Here is a 24,641-nt window from a genome sequence, read left to right on the forward strand (position 1 = left end):
GGAGCACGCTGGCTCCCTCCTCATTGGGTGCTGCCGCTGGTTCCCCGGCTCTCCAGGCTCCCTGCCTGGGCAATAAATAGATTTCTTAGAGGGCTGCTCATGGCTTGGCCGTAGCAGGGTTGTTTTGCTTTTATTACTTGTACTGGAAGAGGTTTTTTGGGACTTCTCTCTCCTGCGGTCTTGAGTGTGATGGTGAGAGAACTCTTTGGAAAGAGCCGCTGACTCCAAGCATCTTCTCCCTCAAACCTTGGCGCTGCAGTTGCAATATCTACTGTCATTGCTTGGAAAAAAAAAAACAAAACAAAACACAACCAGTGCAAGCAAGGCGCTACATAGAACACCATGGGGAAATTCAGAAGTATCCTTCTTTTGTGCTTTGGCTTTCTTCTGGTCCACGTGAGAGGTAAGTGACCTTTGCCTTGGTTTATTTCTAGGGCATGATTACTCAAAATAATAAATAAAAAAAAAAAAAAAGGCAAAACTTAAGCCCTAACCCCTGAAAAAATATGTTTGTTTATTTAAAAATGCTTGCTGGTGTCATTTTTGTTGCTATTCTTTCACGAGGAGCGTTCAAGAGTGTTTAGATAAGTACTTCTGCAGTTTCTAGAGATATATATCTTACAGATGATCGATCATAATAGCCATGATAGTTGGAGTTTGTTTTTAAAAATGTCTTATTTTCTCTTTAGTGTTGCTCCCCTAAAATTATTGATAAGCTTGGACCTGAGTATAAACTTTTTAAATGGAAGGTGTAAAATGGCAGCTTCCAGGGGAACTTAAAAGTTTCCGAAGAGATCCTTAGTCAAATACTAACTTGATACTTTCAGAGCTTTTTTTGGTTATTGATATTTTGAAACATGTTAGTTATATCGTAAAAACAAGCTCCGATTAGTTTAAAGATGATCATGGTTTCATATTGGTGCTAATGCTTTCATAATTATAAAATAATAATTTATTAACCTTAGCAAACATATTCCTAAATATATAAAATCCACACACAGGAATACTTTTCTTTTTTTTCATGCAGGGTTAATGAAGAACTGAATACATTTTGTACATATTTTTTGACAAATGAATAGCAGTTGGGAAAATGTTGTCTCTTCATATTGAGTCATTTTTCTATATTCAAACACAGTTTTATTTTAGCAAAACATTCTGTCAAGCTTTTTTTTGATATCAAACCAAATAGGATCATCCTCGTGTGCATCTACCATGTAGCGTACCTGTAACCTTTTCTTTTTTTTTTGTATATTCACATTACTTCAAAAACTTGTAGCCCAGTGGCTGACTGCAGGAAGAAATCAATCATTAACCACTAGTTCCAAAATAGCTGCTCCTGCTCATCCTCCCACCACCCCCAATTTAAGCGATCTTGCAGTGATAGGCAGTGAGAAAACCTGGCCTTAAATTAGTACCGTAGTTCTATTTCAACAAATGAGGAGTTATTTAGAGGTCTCCAGCAAGTAACGTGGCGTAGAAACAGCAGAGGGTAGGACTGTGCTGACCTGCACCATAGCATGTTGTGAACAGCGATGATTCACACGATCTCTAATCACTGGCATGCAGACTTTCTTGTTCTGGAGGACTCCCTTGCGTTGAATATTTCTGTTCAAACAATCTAAGCATGGGCAAGTGAATTTCCATATACTCAATCACTTTAATTACAAGAATAGTCAGCCTAACCGTTCTTGCTTTATACATGTGTTAATTCAGAGCCAGTTCAGGCCCTGCTTTGGGGAAGAAGTCGTCTCTGAAAGCTGCTGTAGGCTTTGGGCACAGTCTTATGACCGGGAAAATGATTTAATCCACTCCGAAAAGCAAAATGAATTATTTTAAGTCTGTGGCAACAGCCACTGAATTTTATCATCAAAGAATTTACCATGTTTCAGGGGACATTTACAGGAACCACTCCTCAGTCCTAATCAGGACATGATACGAGAAAGGCTCAGCCATGCTGGTGAAAAGCTGGTCTAACTCCTTATGATAGGAATGTCTACGGCATGATTTACCTTTTTATAAGCAGCCTTAATTCTTATCTAAGCTGTAACCATCTCTGATAGCTTCTAGAAACTCCTGTGTTACCATGGCCAAGCCAGATCACATCACTCCTCTTACTATCTAGCGTTTCCTTTATGTCCGGCTGTCTTCAGTTAGTTGGCTAGACTATTTTGAGGGACACATCTCGACAGAGGCGTGGCATAACCAAGGACCACCTCGCACAAGGCAAGTGAGACCAGATACAGTTCAGAAACTTGCATGCTCGCTGCAGTCCTCCATGCTTTCATCTACACTCTTCAGCTTTTGCTCTTCCCAAGCTCAGGCAGCTTACGTGAGGTCTCCCATATAAGCTGAGCTGCAACAACTAATTATCTGAGTGTCTTTTAGCCCAGCGCAAATGAAAGAAACTTCACAGAAACTTCTCCTGAGGTTCATGCTAACATCCCGCGTCGGTTACTGCAGCTCGGCTAATCTCTGCTAATTCAGCTTTGGCTGTGGCTACATTGCTCACCTAGGGTATTAATCCCCCGGTGCACAGTCCTACAATATGCACCTTTTTGAAACATGTCGTAGGTCCCGTTTGGGCCTTGCACCTCATTTTTGAAACGTGCTGCAGGTCCCATTTGGGCTGCGTGCGTACCGGCGGCGGGGAAGCAGTGCGACCTGAGGGCTCTCTCCTAGAGAGAGCTGGAAAGCATCTGAGACTCTCTCTCAGACCCAGCTGCTCAGAAGTGCTCCTCAAGTTCCCAATATAGATATAATCTATGTATATCCATGGTCTTTAAGATCAGCCCATGGATCTCATGTTTAATCAGTAACAAAGATAGTGCAAAGGTTGGTGATGTTTAAGATGCGTTAAACTTACTCCCTCAGATGCTGCGTGCTATGCAGGTAAAGGGAGCAGCATTTATTGCTAGCCAGTAAATCACGTACCACTGTCCAGCTAAGGCTTGCAAAGATGTTGACTCAAAACTAATTGTATTTTCGGTCAATTATCTAGGCACTTTATGGGGAGAAAATTACAGACCTGTTTGAATTTGAGACACTATGTGACTTAGTTTTATGAATAATGTAGTTTTCACTGGAGTTAAAAGACAGAATGGGAGAGATGAAGAACACAGTCCTGTTTTTCTTATACTGGTCCCTCAAGCTGCAGTCCTTGCTGTCGCTCTGCCCGAGGTCCCCGTGTACGTGCCGAAGCACTCGCGGAATCAGCTGGGGTATATCGGACAGTGAATTCTCTTGTTGCCGGGCGCCAAAACTATTTCACTCCCAATACCAGAGCTGCTATCAGGTGTAGTCACGTCAGCGCTGTCATCCAAGGGTGTGATTGCAGTCTGATAAATAGAGATACCCGAACGGGTTGAAACGCTAACAACAGCAGGGCTGTTGCACCATCAGCGCTTGGGAAGGGCTAACAACCGCTGTGGTTACGCAGCTGCTCGGGTTCGCTTTTCAAATGTTGCTGTCACATTGCAAGTCTGGGAGCAGGGTCCAAACTGCCTGGGTTTAGTACGTACTTCTCCCTCGTTTGCATCAGCGATCCTCCATCCCTTTTCATCCCCTTGAGGGTAATAAATAAACACTTAATTGTCATAATTCCTTCAAGATTAAAAATCAATAGAAATATGCCTGCCTTCATTCCCACAGGGGCTGATGTCTGTGAATGTTATGGGAAGATACTGTCTGAAATCTGATCTGTAGTACAGCATCTCATGAAGGCAAAGAGGCCGTCCTGGTTGAAAGAAAGGGCTTGAATGGGTTGTGAAAATATAACTCCCACTTCCACTGTATAAGCTTTGCCGGTCATCAATGCATTTTTTAATTCCCAAGGAATTTATTTAAAAAGCTAAATTACAGCAATATATTTTCAAAGGACAACATATTTTCAAAGGGCAACAATGCTCCAGATTAAATGAAAACAAAGGGTGGATTAGGTACTAATATTAGCAGACAAATTAAAGCAAAGTCCTTCCTTAGGTCCCAGGTCTTAAAACACCAGTGGTGGAGGACCAGGGCATACACTCCACAGCAGAAACAGTTCTGGGTTGACAGCAACAAAGCCTCCCAGATCACAACCTATACCACATCAAAACTGCAACTCTACCTTGCATGTTACCACCTGCAAGGAGCAGAAATTGAGATACAAGCCAGGTATTTCTGTTCACAGAGATCATACAGACTATTTTGTTTCCTGAGCATAATGGTAACAAAAAGAAGGCTGGCTCTTTGTTCAGAAAATTCAACCCCGATTTGCAGAGCATTCTGCACGCCAAGACTCTTGATTTCTTTTCCCTCCAAAGTCTAAGCCACCAGATCCTCTCCTGAGCCAACCTGCTTTTGAGGCTCAGACACCACCTGGTGCTCCCTCACCCTCTGCCCAGGGTCCTTCCGAGAGGCTTCTCTGTGCACTCCAGCGGCTTCTTCAGCTCTGCGAGGGGACCCTAACTGCTTTTTTCATTTACCCCTGAAGAGGTGGCTCCTGAGGCTCCTCAGAGGCTTTTGCTGAACAGGCCTGCTTGCTGACATCCAGCAACTCTTTCCAGCATTATTCTTTTCTTAAAAGAGAACACATTCTTAATGGCATGAAAGGGAGAAGATGCAGGCCTTGCTTCTTTTCTGTCTTGCATCTTAAACGCACAGAATGTGTGTCTTAATGTTGGTCTTAAACACACAGAAAGTGTGTGAAACGCCCTGATCATCCACTTTGACTTGGCAATACTACTAACCCCCTTGAAGCAATATAAATAATTATGCTGATGGGCTACTGTGACCTCAGGGGGCACAGGATTAGTGCAATAGACGTTTTGAAACAAATTTAACTTGATGTTAAGTTGCAGAATAGCACTACTGAGATCTGTGCTGCACATATTGAAGAGCTGAAGTATTTTGCATGTGTTTCACCAGGGTACTTGGGATGAAGGTGGGAGGAGGAACATTAAAAGACACCGTGACCAACAGAAATAGCAAAGCCTGGCATCTCCCTGACCTCCCACATTATCTTCAGCTCCCTCTAAACTACCAGCTGGGGAATGTCTGGATTAGCCAGCCGGTACTTGAGCAGTGAGTGGTCACTTGGAGAGCCCAGCACAGCTCTTGCTTGTGCCACGCTATAGGGTTTCAGTAGAAACACTCACATAGGTCTCTCATCTGAGCCTATCTGCGTGTACAGCTCTCATGTAACGTAACCATCATTAAGCCCAACACCCTCAGAGCAAATGCCCCCAAAGGGCTGACAGCTTCTTGAAGCACAGAGGAGCAGAGAGAAGCTTTGGCTGAACGTCCCGCATCATGGGCAAAGCTCCACTTCCTCGTGACGCAAAGCTGAAAATCTGAATTTCAGTAAGATGTGCGGACAGACGGTGCTGCCTCATGAGAGGTCCCCATTCCTTCGCTCTGCCTGTAATTTTATAGCACACACCAGCTTCTTCTGCATTCACTTTGAAGCAAAATATAGAAAATTATATATGTTTTATTTTATGTATGCAGGGCATATCACATCTTAAAGAATGGCCTCTACCTTTGAACAGCTGTTGTTTGTCCACAGCAAAGTAAACACCATAGAACCAGCAGATTTTCTTTCATGTTTGATGAGACCATGCTGCACAGACTTAAAGCAGTACTGCCACTCTTGCTTTATTAGCACATCTTATTTGCTGGTAATTATTTAAATGTGTTCATGTATGAATAAGCGAGAGAGACCTTTTCATTTTCCATGAATTCAAACTATAAACAGAAGTGGCCCAGCAAAAAAACATGAAGTCAATAACCAGGTCCATATGCTGTGTTCTATAGACTGGAACTTCGAGCTTAATTACAGATTTTAAAGCATATTCATTTTCCACCCCAACATCAAGGAGGTGTAATGGCAATTGTTGTTTATGGAATGAAAGGGCCATGATGGAAAAAAAACCCCTACAGTAACCTCATCAGGAAATACGGATCACGAGCGTATTGCATCAAAGAAACAGTAACCACTCATTGAGATTTTGTCCAAAGTGTTCACTCTGAGGTGTAAACCTGTATGTTCTTCCACAATTTTTCTTACGTGAGTAATTTCCTTTAAACAAACATAATTGCTTCCTGAATAAATTTGAACCAGTAAACGGGTATGTTCTGAATCACATATCTGGGAGAATACATCCTACTTTCTCATTACAGGGAAAACAAGTTTCATGATTTTATAATAATCAGAAATGATCTATGCAAAGAAAAACTTACCATTTCAGCTAAAAAGAACATAAAATGGGTCCCATGAGCAACTTCGATAACATTTTGTTCCTTTATAGAAAATTTTTCTTCTCATTTGTGAGTCACCCGCTTCTTCCCCAGTCTCTGCCAACTTCATATTTTAAGCTCATTGTGTTCACAAAACAATTCTTATTTAATTCCACTGAAGAAATATTTTTTGTTCTTGCTTTAAAATAATGTAAAATCAACTTATTTTCCCTTTCTATATTTCTAAGTTAGTTGCTCCTAATTTGTCTGTAACACAGGTAATCTCATCCCAGTCATATGACTGCTAGCAATGCACTCAAAGCCCACTAATTTAATCATATTAATGTCAAAAGATTTTACCTAGCACACTTGTGCATGTATGCATTTAAGATACATGTCCACATGCATGTATATACCCATATAAACATACATATACACACATTTTCTCATGGATCTGAGCTTCATTTTTAATACTAGACTACACATATTAAATTCCTGAGAAGTTAATTTCATTTGCTGCATAACCTGACTCTCATTTAGCAATATTCATGCTCCCTTATGTGCATAATTTTAATGGCCACAAGCTGTGTTCATATGGATCTGGTGCAGGACTGAGCCTGCTTATGGAGATTAAAGATAGCAGAGTGATGCCTTGGGAGCCTTTTGTCAGAAAACTTCTGACTACAGTCGTAATGATGAACAGGTAACATCCACCTGCAGAATCCGGCCTTGCTCCTCATAAATCCTTGCTCCTCATAAACTGTGGGACCTCAGACCCTTGTGATCAGCCTGCTACACAGCTAATGGGTGATGGAGCCATTTAACATTTAGGTCACAAATTCAACCATAGGCAAAAGATGCTGTTTTCTCTATTTTAGTGGCTGGATATTTCAGTCACATTTTCGGAAGAGTAACACGGGCAGAAGTTTGTGAATGTTAAATGCTCATGTGCCTGAGGACTCGTGTGCAGGGTTAAATGCTCATGTGCAGGGGACTGTCCTGAGGGAGTAAGATGACCTCAAGTCTGTGATCGTTCAGCAGGATGTGTCTTATATTCAAGGGAACTTACTAAAAGCTGGCTCAGTACCTCTGTGGCAAACAGCAACTGTACCAGCCCCCATAGCAGAGTGACAAGGATTTTCTATCATCAGCCTTCCACACATGATATTAGAAAGGCTCATAGAAAGTATGGGAATTAGTGAAAGCAAATCTTCTACCTGGAAGAATCATGCCTGTAAAAATAAATGTAGTAGCTTTGAAATTGAAGTTGCTATGTTTTGATGCTTGGCTTTATGGAGTCAGTTCTCCCCTGTCTGGCTGCTACAGAGAAGTCTGCTGTTAGCTATGTAGGCCAGGCCAGCACTTCAGATTTTTACTGGCACAGCTACACGTGTTGGGTGGAGATGAGGGAATTACATCCCAAATAAGGCTGGCAGTGCCAGCAAGAGTCCTGCTGTTAGTATAGTTCATTGTGTTTGAGCAGCTAGTATAAACATAATTAAACCAGGTCCTTTTGCAATACAAACTGTATATCCATCTGGAAGGCTTGCTTTCTTAGCTTAGCATTTTCTAATTTGCAGATAAGGACCGTTCTGTGGTGTCAGGCAGAAGCTTATAAGCATTTTCTCAAACTCTCTGTTATGAATCACCCCAGAAAACCCACTATTACAATAATTTTATTTCTATATAAAAACAGAGATAGTCCCAGAAGAAAGGCTAGAAGTAATGCCAAGAAATAGCATACTAGCCCAGAGCAGTAATAACAGAAATAACTCTGAGGTACCTCCTGCATAGATAAATCTCTTCGTAACTTTATCCAGGTTAAAAAAAAAAAAAAAAACAACCAACCAACCAACCAACCAAAAACAAACGAAACAAAACAAAACAAAACAAAACAAAAACAACAAAAAAAAAATCAAACAAACCCCAAACCAATAAAAACCACAAACAAAAAACCCCAACCAAATAAAATACCCCAAAGGAACAAAGCTGTTTTTTCCCCACTAAAATTTATTTCATTCTCATTCTCATCAGTATATTTCCAGCTGCTTCTATTATGGAAGCTGGTCCAAAAAAAGATGCCATTTTTATATGTAGAAAATGAATTTATTTCAATCTGTTTGTTCTGTGAAGAAGCCTGACTAATTTATTTCTGTTGCCATTTATCTTCAGGGTTCCCTGAAGTGACTGCAGTTCCTAGTGAGCTAAATATTCTCTGAGTCTCTAATGTGTTTTTGTTTTTAGACCCACCATTGCGTGGATGAAGTCTGGGCTGTTCAGCTATTTAACCATCTGTTATCCTCCCAAATTATTCTTAAAATGTCTAGGTGCAGTCTCAGAAATGGTAATGAACATTTAAAATTCTGCTCCACAAAACCTCACTCCTTGCGGTCATTTGATGTTATTACCGGAGGAAGTTGGGATGGAAGACCAAGAAATCTTCTGGTTTATTGGAATATCATTTACCATGCTGCACAGATGTCCACGTACAGTCTACCCATCTGTCAAGGTTCATATTTACACAGCCAAAGAGATTTCAATGTAGATTCTTGTCTTACTCCCAATCAGTCATTCTGTCTTGGTGTCTATTTTATGACTTGGTTTATCATGAGAAAGAATTAGAAAGAAAAAAAAAAAATCTGAATAATTTCTGCAGGGGATTTTCAGGATTCTTTTTTCTCTTCTTAAAATTTCTGTAGTTGTCCTCCATTTCTCCTTTGCTGTCTCAAAAGAACGTCTCTTGTCTTTTCCCACTTTTTTGATAACAGAGCAGGCATACAACAGGAGAGGGAACCATCAGTATTGTCCAAGAGAAGGGCAGATGTCAGTAACTGTTTCAGTCTGCTGTTTCTCTTTGGTTCTCAGGCAATTGGAAGCATCTGCATCATCTTGTTTGAATTCCAGAATCTCTTTTGATTAGATTCTTCCTTCTATTTTTTTTTTTTTCTTTATCCTAATTTCAAAAAAATATTATACCTGGATGTTTTCCAGAGTCTTCCTTCACATGATGGTTTTGTCACATTCTTTTTACAGCGTTAGGACCTTGGTAGCTGCTTTGTGCATCATTAGTTCCCGCATGTCAGGACCTGTAACAAAGGAGCTGGTTTGGCCAACAGCTCTTTGGTGTTACAAAACTATTTCTGATGACTCACTCTGATGAGAAATAGTTGGAGCCTTGCCGGCAGTATCTTAGAGCCGCAGGGCTCGGGTCAGACAGCCTCCACTCAAGATGCCGATCAAGAATGAAGATTTATCCAGAGGAAAAAAATCAAAGGACAGTCAAACTTAAGTTGCTTGTATTAAGATGCCTCAGAAAAAATATAAGTTGGCCGTGTAAGCTGAGGCAATGCCCGGATGTCTGCCTGTGGGTCGGGGTCTGCATCGGGGTCGGCTGGTGCCACGGGTGGGTGGCAGCACGGCTGTGACAGCCCACGGGCAGGGGCGCAGGGCCAGTAAGGGCTGGGGGTGCCCTCAGGGCTCTGGCAGGGAATAGCTTCTGAGGAAACCACTTGTCAGTTTTATATATTTGTGTATTTTAACGGAGTCCTATGGAAAAAATAACCTGTCGAGGTCTTGGAATATTATCCATCGACGGACCCAGTCCGAAGATTACTGGACTTAGCTGGGTTAGCTGAGCAGTCAGGGCAGGGGAAAGGGAGGCTGTCGGAGGGGGTGACACTCAAAGATCAGTTCAAATGATAAAAGATAAGATGCTACTCTAATAACATTACTGGGAAAGCCTGGTGCTGCTCTCTGCTCCCCCTTTCCGAACACGGGTTTGTCATAATGTTTTACAGGGACAGTTTGCTTTAGAAGCCATTCACTATTTTGCATTCCAGCCTCGTTTCATCTTTTCCGTCAGCCACCAGCTATAATTAAGTTCACAGACTTACGCGAGAATCCTCATGGGAATCAAAACATTTCTACTTTGTGCTCCTGCATTGATTTTTATCTGAGGATCACACAGGGTTTTACCACTGATAATTAATCTTTCCAGGAGCTCTTTGACACAGGCCAGAGTTATTATTCAGGAACAGTGATTAACGTGAAGAATGCCATGAAGATGGACAGCAGCTGCCGAGAAGAGAGGGCTGGGCTGAACCCAGAGCACTGTCATGCTAGAGGACCTCTGACAGCCTCTCTCTTTTTCCTCAGTTTCCCTGCTTGAACAATGATGCCTTTCTTGTCGTGAAGTGTTCAAGACTTACCAAGAAAAACACTTAATCGAAGAGTTAGGTATTCAGCCTTTTAGACAGGATAATAAACAGATGCAGATCAAGAGGCTTACTCGATAGAGCACAGTAAAACATTTCTCCCTAGGGAAGCCACGGCAAGTCGTGACTTTTTGCGGGTTTGTGCAGGCTGACCTCGTATTTGGTGTGCAAACATAAGGATGGTGAAGTTTCAGTCTGGATGAAAACTAATGGAGCCATACTCTGCAAAGAGGTGTTTCATGAAGGCTGTGTGTTAAAAGGAAAGTGGCAGACTGTGGAGAGTGGAAAGTAAAACTCACATGAATAACCGTGTTTGTTCACTTCAAAGTCATATGCTTCAATTTAATACATTTTAAACATTTTCCAGTTTTATTTACCTACTGACTTCAAAGGTCAGGGTGCTAATTGCCCTGCTGTGACATTTAATGACATCATTGTCACCTAACACAGAACAGGAAGGGTTCTTTTCTCCCCTTTCAGATTTTTTAAGCTACAGCGGAAGCTAAATTAGGTAAATACATCTTTTACTGCTGGCACACGTTTACAGGAAGAATTAAAAAAAAAAAAAAAAAAAAGTTGATTCATGTTACAAGGCAGATTTGCCAGTAAAGCTACTCTCTGAAGCTGAGCTAGTAAAACAGTAATGAAGATATTAAAAGTTCTCACCTAACGGTTCCGGTTTGCCAGGACGGCACTGAGGGCCACTTTCAGCCATCTCCTGGCAATAAATAGACCTTGTGCCCTGTGACAGGCACCTGTGTTCTTCCAGGGCACGTTTGCCCGGCGGCTGGAGAGGGGATAACATGAGGGAGCAGCTTTTCCTTGCGCTACCTGAACGAGGAGCTCCTCCACGAGCTCACCCAACGAGCCCACCTCGCGCGGCCCTTCGGGGCTGCACGGTGCAGGGACGGCAGCTGACAGCCCGCTCGGCGCCTGCTCCTGTTCGGATGCATTTTTCTTTTGCCTCTTAGTGGTGTTCGGGCTTTGCCCAGAGCCCTCAGACCTGGGGGGTCATGGAAACCTGCCCACTGACTCTTTCCTTCTGTCACCTTCCTTCTAGGTCAACGTGATTTTGATTTAGCTGATGCGCTTGATCACCCAGGTAGGTAAATCTCCTATCCTTATTTTACTACAGCATTTAGATCCAATAATAAATCTTAAGTCCTTTTCCTTGAGGACTGGAATACGAAGTGGCTACTACTTGAGCTAAAGATACACAGAACTGGAAAATGCTAGTTTTCAATGTTCCTGTCATAAAATTAAAATTTTCTTTAAAACAAAACCAAAAGGCTTTAAAAACATATCCCCTTTTTATCTTCTGCCATGATACATAAATATTTATTGAATGCAGCTCTCTAGATTTGCAGATACATTCCTTTGTTAAGTTGAAAATGTTTAAGCTGTCGTTGTTAATTGGTACACTGTTGTGTCCCACAGAGGACATAATTACCAGGAAGCCTACAGTGATCAGAAGACCGACAAGGCCTGTGCTGAGTAAGTGATGAAGACAACTGGTCATAACTGATTTGAGATATGTAGAAACCGTCTCCCATGAGATCCTTGATCATATTTGCTAATGTACCATAGCTGAGATCATTTGTGTGAATGCTAGCTGTCTTATGCATGTAAAGTAAGTGGGTATTTTGAAAATTATCAATTCCATGTCTTTACTGCTTCTAGTAAGGCTTTACAGCATGACTGGCCAGTGATGGCATTTTATTTCCTGAAGATCTTCTTCATGCTTTTCCCTCCTGTACTGAACTCCCTGGGGGGTATAACCATAGGTTATACCGTTGCTAAATCAACTGTTGCTAAAAATGGGTAACTGTTCTACATTTTTTTTTCTCATTATCTTTTCTTTTAGTATAAATATTCACAGTGCTTGATAACAGACTTGGAAAAGAATCAGAAGGAATTTGGGTATTCTTTCTTCTCCCCGTATGTTCACTTAATATTATCCGGTATTGATTGCTACAAAGACCTGTGTCAGAAAGGAAAAAAGGCTCTGAACAGTGGAGAGAACCAAAAGGTTTTAGCTCTAGTCCTGAGGATGACAAATGCTATTGCTGAAAAAACCCAAACTCTAAACAACAAAACCACACATGCATTTATGATGGAACATTTTATGATAACATAGAGATTTTTCAACTAAACTACACTGAAAGAAATTTCTGGCTAACAAACAAAATGCTTGAATCATGAAATGCTGGATAACATTAGCCCACACAACAGTTTCCAGTCTTCCTCTGAATAAACATTGCAATAAGTCTTTAGGTACTGGAAAGCAGTTACATTTTCCACACGATTCTCTGGCTCACACTTTGAACAAACAGGGTCAGCATTTCGCGAATGGGGTAGCTACTAAATCCTGTAATGGTTGTGTTCTTCCTTCCCACTTAATTTTGCAAAGAAAATCTGTGGTTGGCCTAGATTAGAAGTGTCTGTTCTAAAGCACTGCTAAGCCACTGCCCTCTACTTAGCTAACTGTCCTGACTCCCTTTAAAGGTAGTGGCAAGAAATCAGCATGTCTAGGGACAGTTCATATCACTCTAAACGGGGCATTGTTCTCATCCTAATATAGACATTTCAAGCAGGTTACTTGAGTCGTGCTCTAAAAGATTCTGTCCCCAGTCTTGTTTAAAGGTAACCTAGGGATGCCAATATCTACAGTGATGCTGCCTCAGTCAGCTGAAAGGAATTTGGTTTTTAGGGACCCCTAAATCTGTTAGAGATGTGACCGTCAGAAGAATATTTGCCCTACCTGAATCAACTTCACTAATTCTTGGGAATGAAGAGCCCCATGTTTTCCAGACCATTTTGGAATCTCTGAGCACTGAAGAAGATTGCAGGAAGTTTAAACACAAATAAAACTAGTAAAAAAAAAAAAAAAAAAAAAAAAAAGTTAAAATCAGTTACTGGATTTGGAAGGTGTAGAAAAAGGATACAAAAGTTTGTCCTAGCATCTGCCTGATGCTTGATCTTAACCTCAGGGTTTCCTCTACGTCTCATTCAGACAGTATCACTGAGAAGTGAGGCTGGCTGAGATGAGGATTTTGGTTCAGCTGAGGCCAGTTACTGTACAGACTGTGTCCTCTGGGCATCACTTCCCACTCACCTCTGCCTGAGCTGAAGATCTCCCCTGTAGGCACCTCCCATCTACCGTAACAAAAGTCAACACAAAATTTAACAGTAGGTGATGTTTATTTATAAAATCTCTAAAGAAGTTGATTTTAACCTCTCACATTCATCCTACTGTTGATTTAATTCAGCCATATGCTCAAACCCACACACCCAGGAGCACCGAGGTGTGTGTGCTTGGATGGTCTGGTGAACACCATGTGCAACACGGGACAAGGCACGCCAGCCTCTGAGTCCTTATCCTGTCTCTGTGGTTCTTCTTGATCAGAAATGACAGGCCAGTTTATGTACAGATCTTTTATACCGTGTAGGAGTCATCAGCTATTATGGAGAGGGTCTTTGCCTCATAATCATGCCTACGTCAGTGTCTCTGATCCCGAGGCCACATTGCTCCCCTCTATCTGGTTTAGCTTGTTTGGGGTACACGGACTTTATCTACAGTTTATTTTCTGGGTGGGCGAACAGGAGGAGCAGTGGAATAGGTGATATGCTGCAACCTCTGGCTTTCGAGTGCCCTTCTGCTTTTCCTCTGCTGACAAGTCGTCTGTGCTGTCATCTTATCGGAGCACAGGCCTCCTGGTTTTGACAGAAGCAACACATTCCTCAATTTTATTGCTGGGAATGATGACCTTTCTTGTCTGTTATTTTAACCCTTTGTTCTGCTGTTATTTCTGGTCCCTACAGACACATTTTCGTTTGTATTTTATTCATATCAACCTTAGCATTTCTGCAACAAATCTCCGCATGAACCCTCCAGAGCGGAACACTGCATTTTACCTGAATTCTTCATCTCGATAATAAATTGAATCCAGCTTGCAATTTATTGCTTCTTACAGTGTTAGCATTCGACAGGTAAAGGTCTTTTTGAAATGCAACTCTCCGCCGGCCAGACACTGACAGGGTCAACACCTGACTTGACAAGAACAAACCGAGTTATGTAGTATGAATTTGGTTATTTTCCCGCCAGATTTCCTGGTGACATCAAAGCCTTTCTGAGTTGTTACACAAGTGAGACTAGATACTATGCAAAAGCATCTTCCCATTCCCTCTGGATATAAGGAACACAAGAAGGTGGGGTTTTGCACAGTGATGCGTTTGGGTGGATTTTCCTGAGTGTCGGGAATTCTGACACAATTATGAAAAAAAAAAAAAAAATTAATTGAGTATCTATCAAATTTTCTGTGGCAATAAGCATCTGTACCAAAATTTAGGTAGATTTTGCTGTCCCTTCTGATTCGTTCTAGCACTCCACATTTATAAGGAGAAAGAAAGAGATTCTTAGAGTTATGACATCTATCTAATGTATTCTGCCTATTACTCAGTGACCTTTCAGAGCTCACCAGCATTCCATACACACCCTAAAATATCACCCACATACTCATTGACAGCTGCATGCTGGAAATGAAGTTCCTCTTATTTATGCATCTGCAGCTCACGGACAAATTGTTTATTAGATGGAAAATTCCATCCCAGGTACAGTGAGACACGTGTACAGTGCTGGGGGAGTGGCAACAGCCTGTTGATTCACTGCATAACATGCACATGCAGACATTTAAGTGTATTTTAAAACCTTTATGGCTCAGCCAAAGAAAAACAGTCACCCAACCTCAGACAGGCATCTATGATTGCTTGTAGCAAAACTTCTCTGTGTCACCATGACCTTTACATAAATTAGTAGATTCAATACTCTTCCCTCAAGCAGGTTTATTACTTATTTGTTCTTGAAATGGGTGTTCGGTGGTTGCAGTTCAACAAATTGCACTTAATCCAAACACACATATACCAGTTTTAACCACAGACATAAATGTTAATAAATAAGTATATTTTTAAATTAGATACATTTTAATATTTTAACATAGCTGATTTTATTTATGTACTTGCAGATATATTAAAACGGTGATTGATCTTGATCCCACTATGAGATTTATTCTGATCTTATTTAAAGCAGTAAATAATCTTTCATACTTTGAGTAGGAAGTATTGTATCATTTGTCAATTACTGTGTGGTCAAATATTAAATTCTATAAGAGTTTTCAAGAAAAGCGTAATACCTTTTTTGTATTTGTGGGACTAACCTGAGGAAGCTGCTTGTCAAACATTCAGTTGCACATTTTCTATTAAGACTAATATTTCACTTCAAGAATTGTATGTAACTCACTTCTCTGCACATTCCTCCTTTTCATTTTTAGACAATGATTTTCATTTAGGAGATGCTCTTGGTGGGGGTGAGTACTCTCTTCTTTTTGCTCAAATATAATGGTTGGGGGTTTTTTTGGTAGCCTTTTGCTGAAGTCTGCCTGATTTGTGAAAAGAGCTTTCGAGAGCGCAGGGGGAGCTGTGGAAATGGGAGTCATTCCCCCTCACGCAGGTGCAGCCCTTTTGCCGGAGGCCGGAGCGGGGACAGCAGGACAAGGCTGTGTCTGGTTGCCAGCTGTGGGGCCGCGTGGGCTGGTCACCCTGCGTGAACTGAAGCCAGCTGTGGGTCACCTTCCCACGCCAGGCTTCCACGGTCGTGGCTGGGGGGAGGACGTACTGCCCGCTCGGACGTGGTGGGTCGGGGTGGCAGAAGGTTGAAGACAACAAGGGGCGGCAGGGGTTTCCTCAGCTGCCAACACTTAATCTGCCTAAGGCTGGGAATCAGAGGTAGCAGTGGATAGAGAGAGGTGTGAGCTTGTTGTAGCTCTGCTGATCCCAAATCCGAAATGCAGAAAGGAATGTTTCGGAGGTGAGCGCTGGTGGACATGATATAGCTTGAGCTTGAAGCACTCGAGCTGAGGTAACATGCTGTGACTTCCAGGTATTTCTATAACATCCAGAACTGGCCTAGGAAGTATTCACAGTACTCTGCTGGGCTGTGTGGACATATGAAATCCTTGACTTTGGGAATTTTCGCACCACATTTTCTTTAGTGTGTTTAGAGGTATACCAAGGATGCGTAGTACCCTAGAAAAGTTCTTGTGCACTGAAATTATCTAAAGTGCAAGCAGTACTGAATCAAAGCCTAAAATTCCACTTGAATCAAGGCTACACAAAAGAAAAATTACACCTCATCCCATTGCACAAAACCTCTGATTTATGATTCCAGTCGCAGCGGTCTGGTTTACTTGTGTTTCAGTCTTAGAGAATCATATCTTTTATATTATTTGTTCCCATTTCCAGAGCTTTCCACATTTCCAGGTTCTCCTGTGTTATTTCATGCCTATGTTTGAATGACAAGTTAGCCCACAGTTTATAAAGCTGAATCTAATTTTGTTTATAATTCCCATGTTTGTATTGTAATTTCTTCCTGCCTGTACTAATTGTTCTATTCCTGCAAGTTTTTAATGAGTACTGTTATGAGAGGATGGATTTAGTATGTTGATAAAATTATCAATGAATAGCTTAAGTACCTACACTAAACCCCACCTTTTCATTCAGAGGATGGCAAATTATGTTTCACTTGGTTTTTATGTCTTTGCTCCATTTTCAGTTCAGTTAATTGACATCCGTACATGGTATAACGGGATTAATGAAATGTACATCATTATCAATAGTTCTTAAGATATTTTTCACTACCCATGCCATAGAATATATCTTCTTATGCTTAGAGAAGACTGAATAGGAGCAGCATCATAATATAAATTAATAATGGAGTCGGTAGTTTTCTGGTTTCGTGCCACAGTGAGTCTTAGTTTGTTACACAGAGATCTGGACCAGAACAGGTCTCTTCTTCTCTTGAACACAATTAACTGGGCAAAGTCTGATCCAGCAAGGCTTTAAGACTCTACCTAAAATCCATTGACGGCAGTAGGCTAAACTTGCCCAAAGTTAAGCACGTATCTAATTTACTGAATCAGAACCAAACTGGGAGTGGGAGGGAAACTGGTATTTATTTCTGTGACCTCGTTTTGATTTCTTCAGAGCTAAATTTGCTGTCTTGCTATGAGAACAGTTAAATATGTAACTGAACTGGTTGGAGAAAGGATGGCAAGAGGAGACTTTATATACTCAGAGAAGAAGCCCTGGACGTTAACTTTTGCAGGTTTTGACCCGAGTCAGCTCTTGCTACTCCAGCACTGTATGTGCAGTTTGGAAACTGCTATTAATCATCAGATCTCCCGCTCTATCCAACGCATCTGTTGCTGATACTTTGGAAAAAACTAAGGCCAAATACCAGCACAAAGTCCTAAACAGCAAAGCTGAAGTCTGAGTTCACTTTGCCCTGTTCAAGAGTAGAAAATTCATCATGCATTAGATGAATTCAGCATCTGTTAGATGAAACTAATCTGCAGATCTTATTAATACCTGCTGATGGCACAGAGATAACCTGTTGCCTCCTGCCCAGCCCAGAACATCAACTTCTCTGCCAGCTCTGCATAACTGTACCACGGACACCTACAGTAACACACTGTGCTTCCCAGCTGTCAGCAGTAAACAATGTTAGCACTCTCCAGAAATACTTGACATATTTTCCCTCAACATTTTTGTGAATTCTTCTCTAATTTAAATTTTGAAAATACTCCCTTTTCACTTTCTAATTAGTTACAGTAGATAGCTATTTGTTGATACAGTGCTTGAAACTTTTTAACTAGTGACAAGGTCTTATTCTTAATTGACCAGAGGACAAATTAGAAGTAGGCATAAAATCTCAAGTTACCATACTCTTTATTCACGCCTCTCAGTTTTGCCTGCCTAACCACCTAACAATATTATTTATCAACAGGTGATATCACAAGAAAACCTTTATACCCACCTCTTCCACCACGACCGGGAAGCCATAGTAATTCTGGTAAGAATATTTTCTCCTAAGAAAATCTAGCCCATTCAGAACAGATATTTTGAATAATTTACTCTCTTACTTCTTTATTAATGGTTTTTATCATTCCTTCCATGTCCCTTTGGTAATCACTGTTCCTGACCCAGTGTTTGTAAAGATTTTCTGAGTTTTAGTGTTACCATAAAGCTTTTCTGTCTCCCCAAAATGTGGGGCATTGACTCCTAAGTGGCATGAGACTAACGCTCATCTTGTTTGCCTTTTCATTTTGGGTATGTATACACTGATCCAAGCTAAGTTTCAAATTTGACATCTAGCTATAGGGTGGGGACAAGCCTATGCTCAAATCCATACTGAGATGTGCATCTGAGATGGCCCTGGGACATACAACAGGCGGGACCGGGGGAGGTGGATGTAAGCCAGTATTGCTTTTGAGTGCGGTCCCAAATACCCACTTAAATAAAGTGGAAGTGGCACATCTACCCCAGCTACCGCCAGTTATCGCATATTTACTTCTGCTATGGCTGTAGTGGTGAGCCATGGACAGGTCCTTCTGGAGTTTTTCCTGGACAGGACCAACTGACTTCCTGCTCCAGCAACCGCTGGGATTTGAGATGTCCCTATTATATAAGGATTTGTGCTACCGAGAGCCCACGCCCAAACATCCAACAGGCGCCAATACAGATGCAGAATGGGTAGACACCAAGATTTTTATTACTCCAGCTTCCAGGTGAATTTGAATATGTGCCCACTTGGTGCAGCACACCTGACCCATCCACCATGTCAAAGCTGGGATTTTCAAAGGTCCCTCACCCCTACCTAGAACATTACAAAAACACTGGACAAAGGACCTGAAGGGGTCACCGTTGTTCAGATAATTTTGCAATGGAAATCCTAATCTTTATTTTGCAGGAGGTTTTGATGACTCAGATCTCCTTGATGGGAAGCCTTTACCACCGCACATAACAGGTATTATTTGCCAATCCTCCTTGCATCTTCTCCCTAATATTTGTAACTCCGAGATGGCTGGTTTTGCTTTAGCAGTAATCTGTTTGTCATTGAAGCTATAGGACAAGATTCTGCTATTTTTAGTTAGATTAGTTATCCTTCTCCACAAACCATGGCTTTGAGCCTGAAGCTCAAACTTGAAACATGTTCCTAAACATTTTGTAGTGTTCTGGCATATGCCAGAACTCTGCAGGATTTATCCCTTTGAATTCAGCTAGGACAGTCACGAGTCAAGGGGATTCTGCTGAGAACTGGAAGTAGATGTACCGGGCCTATGATTTTGACTTAAATTATTGATAAATCATTTGATCGTCTGGCAGTTGAGAATAGCAAGAACATACTGGCCTCCCATTCCCTATAAAATCAGCTTGATGTAGACTGCAAAGTATTATCCTTTTTTTAGAAGATAATATTCTTCTCCAAAAACTAAGTGTCAGGTGGATGAAAGGTTTTTCCTCTGGCCAATGCAGCCATCAGCCAGGACTGGACAGGGACCTCCTCTCTTGTAGTCCTGCCGAGGTGCGCCCTTTCACCTTCTGTAAGAAATCACACTTTGCTGAGTAAAGACTTTGTTCTCAAAACGAGATAAAAAACATTTATTGATGAAACTTCACCCTCTGTTCTAGGTGAAGAGGAGCATCATTTCAATCATGGAGGAAACACGGGTATAGTAAACAGTTTGTTCTAGAATTTGTTTCCAATTATCATAAAATAGTAAGAAAATGTTAGCCTTATAAAAGTAGTACCTATACTAAATTAGGCTTTAGGACAGCGTTTTCACACTGGCTGTAATGTAACATCATTTCTAGTCTTCTGCTTAATTCTATTTAATGAATCGTTAATGTTTCACCAAGCAGTTTTCATAGTTTGGCAAAAGCACACCGTAGTAGAGAACATGCTTAAGTCAAACAATTTCAGTGCCTCTGAATAAAACCTCTCTCTTTTTCCACAGATTCAGGATTAATAGCTGGAGTTACATCTCCTATAATTTCTGCTTTGGTAATATTGGTTGTTGGATCCATAGCGGCCTACTCCGCTTACAAGAACAAGAAACTCTGTTTCAAACCACATGGTAAGACCCAATCGGTTTCCCACTTTCTGAGCCAATTTAGTGCTGAAGTAGATGGGAATTTTACAGACAGTTTCAGTGGGGGCAGAAACAGGTCAGGGATGAAGGCACTTGAAAATCTCATCCTAAAAAACACACCGGTCTGTAAGAGATGCTAGTAATTAATATTCTTCATTGTGCACAAGTGTAGGAAGCCATAACATGCCCAGAAGATGGATGTATGTCGCTTTATGAAGGGAAGTGCTTGACACGAGGTCTCTGCCGCCACGGAGGTGACTGACTGTCATGACTCTGTGTGTGGAAAACAGCCTGTGTGGCCCAGACCAGCCTCACCTGGGGCACCCCATGCACCCTCTGGCTGGGGCCTCCCTTTCAGCTCTGGCCTGGGTGGGCGACCTGCCCCAGCCCGCGCCACGTCGCCACGTGCCTGTCCTGGCCGTGCACCCCGATGCGGAGCCGCGGACGAACGACACGCCGAGACGGGTTCAGTGTGGGTGATAGAGCATCAATCAGCGTGTGTCTTTATTGGTCCAGGGTACATATATTTATACAGACAATGATAATTATTATGCCTACTAGTTACTAGCTGATTGGCTTAAGCTCTAAGGGTCGTATTCGCACGGTCCACCTACTTGCAGTTAGCTTACAGCACAAGCTTCTCATAACACTAAGTTTCTCATGCTACTATTTCTGATTCCTGTTGACTTGTTTTCGATACACGGCAGTACCGTAACACAATGTTTCTCAGACCACCGTTACCACAACACTAGGTTTCTCAGACCACTATTCCTAATTCCCCTTAACCTGTTTTCGACACACCACGGCACACAGGGCTGAAGCGTCCTTGACATTCCTCCTGTATCAGCAGCTGCGAGCAGCTGCAGGCAAACCCTAGTGAGGCCCAGCATCAGCAGCTAGAGCAGGCTCTGATCATGCAACTGCTCGGTGGGCTCAGGACCCTTGTCTCTGAGCCATTCTCCAACAATTCCCCCTTTTTCTTTTTGTATGAGCAGAACCTGCACCAACGTTCGTTCAAAGATTTTCTTAATACATGACAAGGCACAACTTAGGCACGCAGGCTTACAATCTATTGGCTAAAGGCACAGGACCCTTGTCTCTGAGCCATTCTCCAACACCCCGATGGCTGGCCGGGCATCCTGCCTTGGCCTTGGGCTGGACTGGTCGCTTCATCTTCACCTGATGATGGCTGGTCAGGCGTCCTGCCTTGGCCTTGGGCTGGACTGGTCGCCTCCCCTTCACCTGATGATGGCTGGCCCGTCCATGGAGCCCGTTTGCCATCACGGCCCCTCTGTGTGTGCCTGGCGCTGGCGGGGGGCAGCGGCTTGGGCTCCCCTGGGGCTGCCCTCAGCTCCCTGCTCTTCGGGAACAGCCTGGCCCCGGCCCTCGGCTGCCACGGAGGCCAATTTCAAGCCCTAATTCACGTTATTTGTTCCGCAGCGGGACCAACGACTGAGGCACGAGCCACACGCAGGAGGTGTGTGGTGAAGCTTCACGGGCATTTCTGAAGCGATCTGGGATCCCCCGCCTTGCGCTTCAGAAAGCCCCAGCCCGGGGAAGGCTCGGGCAGGGTTACACAGGGGACACCCAGGCAGAGCAGGGCTCAGGATGCCCCTGGGGGAGCCTGGTCAGGGCCACAAAGGCTGTTTGTGCCCTCCAGGTCCCAACAGTCACTTATTTTCCTCTGTTTCTATGGCTGGGGTGTAACTAAAGCATCAGGCTGGTGATCCTGCCGCCCCTGGGCATAGGAGGTTCCCAGCTGCTACTACCTCAGAAGGACTGGAACAGAAAAAAAGCCCAGAAGAGCTGGCAAAGGACATCTGTGATGGAAATGATGACTGTTCAATCTTTATTTTTCAGCTGGGAATACAGTGTAAACCACTGAAAGAAGAGTTGCCCGGTGATGACAGGCTCCTTTGGTTGGTGACATTCGGCCCCCAGATCCAACGTTTTTTTCCTGCTTTATCACTTTGACAAAAGAAAAATCTTCCTCTAAGGAATGTTTTTTTGAGACGTTGCAATCCCACTCTCTTCTATCTGACGTCACTCTTGTACCTTGAGCTTTACATCATCAAAGATGTGCTTAAAACATCCAGAGATGGTAATGAACTATCTGACCTTCATTCATAGAGGTTGGATGTGTGTTTTTATTCAGAAGTTATTTTAAGCAACAGAGAAACAAGTTTAATATAAGATAAAAATCAAAAGATTTTGTTTTGTGAGCATTTGAGAAGCCAAACAAACTTTTTTCCTGTTTTCAAAATTATCCAAAATACTTAATCCTTCTGATAGGAGTAAGGAAGTTACCATTTTCATTCATACATGTTAGGTTTCTTTAGCATATTTCTGTATTGCCTATAATGTTTAAGGAAAACTTGAAGTTGTATAAAGGAATACAAATTTTAATGCCTTTACTTTGCGTTTATGTCTGAATTCTAGCAAAATGAAAGGAGCTATAGATGAAAAATTAATTCTTAATTTTAAAATATAGCATGAAAAGAATATGTACATTGACGAACCGCTGTTTAAAAAAAAAATAAAAATAAGAGGAACACATGCTGATTTTATTTATTTATTTATTTATTGCTGAAATGGTGTTTAGCTGTTTTCAGGAACAGGAATTTGACGTACATTTTGTTTATCTTCTTGAAAACATGGGCCCTGCTGTAGGAGCCTTTAAAGGCATTAAACCAGCTGGCTGTTTTTTTTAAGAACCGTATTATTCATAATTTCTGTTAAGGGAAAATAGGTACCAAATTTTCTGAATCCTTTAGAACAAGCCTGTGACACTTAGTTCTATAAAATATATGTCACACTAACTTTTAAACTTCATACATATGAGGAGGTATGGTTGATACAGTTTTGGTAGCAAGGCCATTTCATCCTTTTCCCTTATTCTTGATCAACCTTACTGTGCTAACAAATGTTCCTATGTAGACAAATCTATCAACAAAAACTAACACTTCTCCAGTATCTCTGCCTTCATTTAGCTAACCAAATGAACCGAATGCAGATGAAAGCTGGCAAAACTACTAGTTTACTGACATAATTCTGCAATACAGCTATTTTAGCTAGGTCTTTAGAGTATAGAGGAAATCTGTGTGCTTTTATCTTCATCTTTCATGTGAAGCAAGCTTTTTCTTACTGAAATTCCATGTAGATGGAGGTAAACATGATTTTGTGGTTTTTAAACTGTTAAAAAACATAATCTGAAAAAGTATTCTTTTCATAAACTAAAATACCATTTGATCTAAGTTATATTTGAAATGGATATATATCAGTTGCTGAGGAGAATACCATAATCTTTATTTTGATCCTGAAAGTAAGAAATTATAATGTACATCAGTTTAAATACAGAAACATCTTGACAACACACAAACAGACAAGGACCTTTGCGGCTATCACTTTCAACTTGTGAATGAAAATCTATTTTTAATATGGTTTCCTAGGACACTTGATATTTCTTTAAAAATACAAATTTTCCATGTTCATAGTCAAAACAGATTGATATATCTTTTGCCAGGTAGACACAGAGTTTTGATTAATGAAATGTTAAAATATTTTGTGGTTACCACTTCAGCCATTTGTTAAACAATGAAAACATATGTTTTGCTTTTTTCTCTTGAAAATTTTCAATAAACACATACTGTGTTTTATCTAAGATGATCTGAGTTTTATTTGGTTTGTTTGGTACTTTCTGGGACATATGCCGGCTGATACCTTTTATATGCAAATTCATCTATGTCCTGCTAGAGAAGAGAAAGAAATGCTTCAAATTAGAGACATTGAGGAAAACAAAGAACTTAAGAATATTTTCTTTCAGGAGCAGTGTCCAGAGAAGAATCTTTGTGCACATTTAGATTTTTTTGTTTTGAAATATTATTATAATTTATTTAAAATTTTCATAACATTTTCAAAACAATTTCTTACTCAGTTGAAATTGCTTGTGTTGATGTTATTATCCAAAAATCAGATTTTATTACAAAGAATTTAAGGTAAAATCATGAACTTGAATTGGTAAATACCCCCCCAATGTTTAACCTTCTGAAACTCTGTTCTGATGACATTAACATGTGACCAATGTACTGGTATGCAGACACACTTTTCAGTGTTAATTTCCCTTCTAACTAGGAGGGGGGTGATGATAATAATAATAATTTTATTATTATTTTAATAATAATTTTATTACTGTTATTTCAGATAATCGGGGTTTGTGTAGGGAAGC

At 41.3% G+C, this 24,641-nt stretch overlaps 1 protein-coding gene across 1 annotated transcript; it reads left to right on the top strand.

Moving 5' to 3' along the window:
* Positions 1-99: 99 nt before the first annotated feature.
* On the top strand, positions 100-24,077 carry LOC122152934 (glycoprotein Xg-like). Its single transcript, XM_042788350.1, has 9 exons — positions 100-403; positions 11,491-11,532; positions 11,868-11,924; positions 15,758-15,793; positions 18,271-18,336; positions 19,234-19,290; positions 19,956-19,994; positions 20,282-20,401; positions 22,277-24,077. Exons 1-9 carry the CDS (start codon positions 343-345, stop codon positions 22,291-22,293), a joined length of 495 nt encoding a protein of 164 aa, XP_042644284.1. The 5' UTR covers positions 100-342; the 3' UTR covers positions 22,294-24,077.
* The last annotated feature ends 564 nt before the right edge of the window (positions 24,078-24,641 follow it).

Source organism: Tyto alba, unplaced genomic scaffold, assembly GCF_018691265.1.
Source record: "Tyto alba isolate M040663 unplaced genomic scaffold, T.alba_DEE_v4.0 Super-Scaffold_14, whole genome shotgun sequence".
Lineage (NCBI taxonomy): Eukaryota > Metazoa > Chordata > Aves > Strigiformes > Tytonidae > Tyto > Tyto alba.

What these genes read in the sequence shown, in the direction of transcription:
- LOC122152934 (XM_042788350.1), top strand. Translation starts at nt 343, where the DNA reads ATGGGGAAATTCAGAAGTATCCTTCTTTTGTGCTTTGGCTTTCTTCTG. An exon ending in TGATGCGCTTGATCACCCAG is followed by an intron (nt 11,533 to 11,867) that starts GTAGGTAAATCT and finishes TGTGTCCCACAG; the next exon opens with AGGACATAATTACCAGGAAG. An exon ending in AGGAGATGCTCTTGGTGGGG is followed by an intron (nt 15,794 to 18,270) that starts GTGAGTACTCTC and finishes ATTTATCAACAG; the next exon opens with GTGATATCACAAGAAAACCT.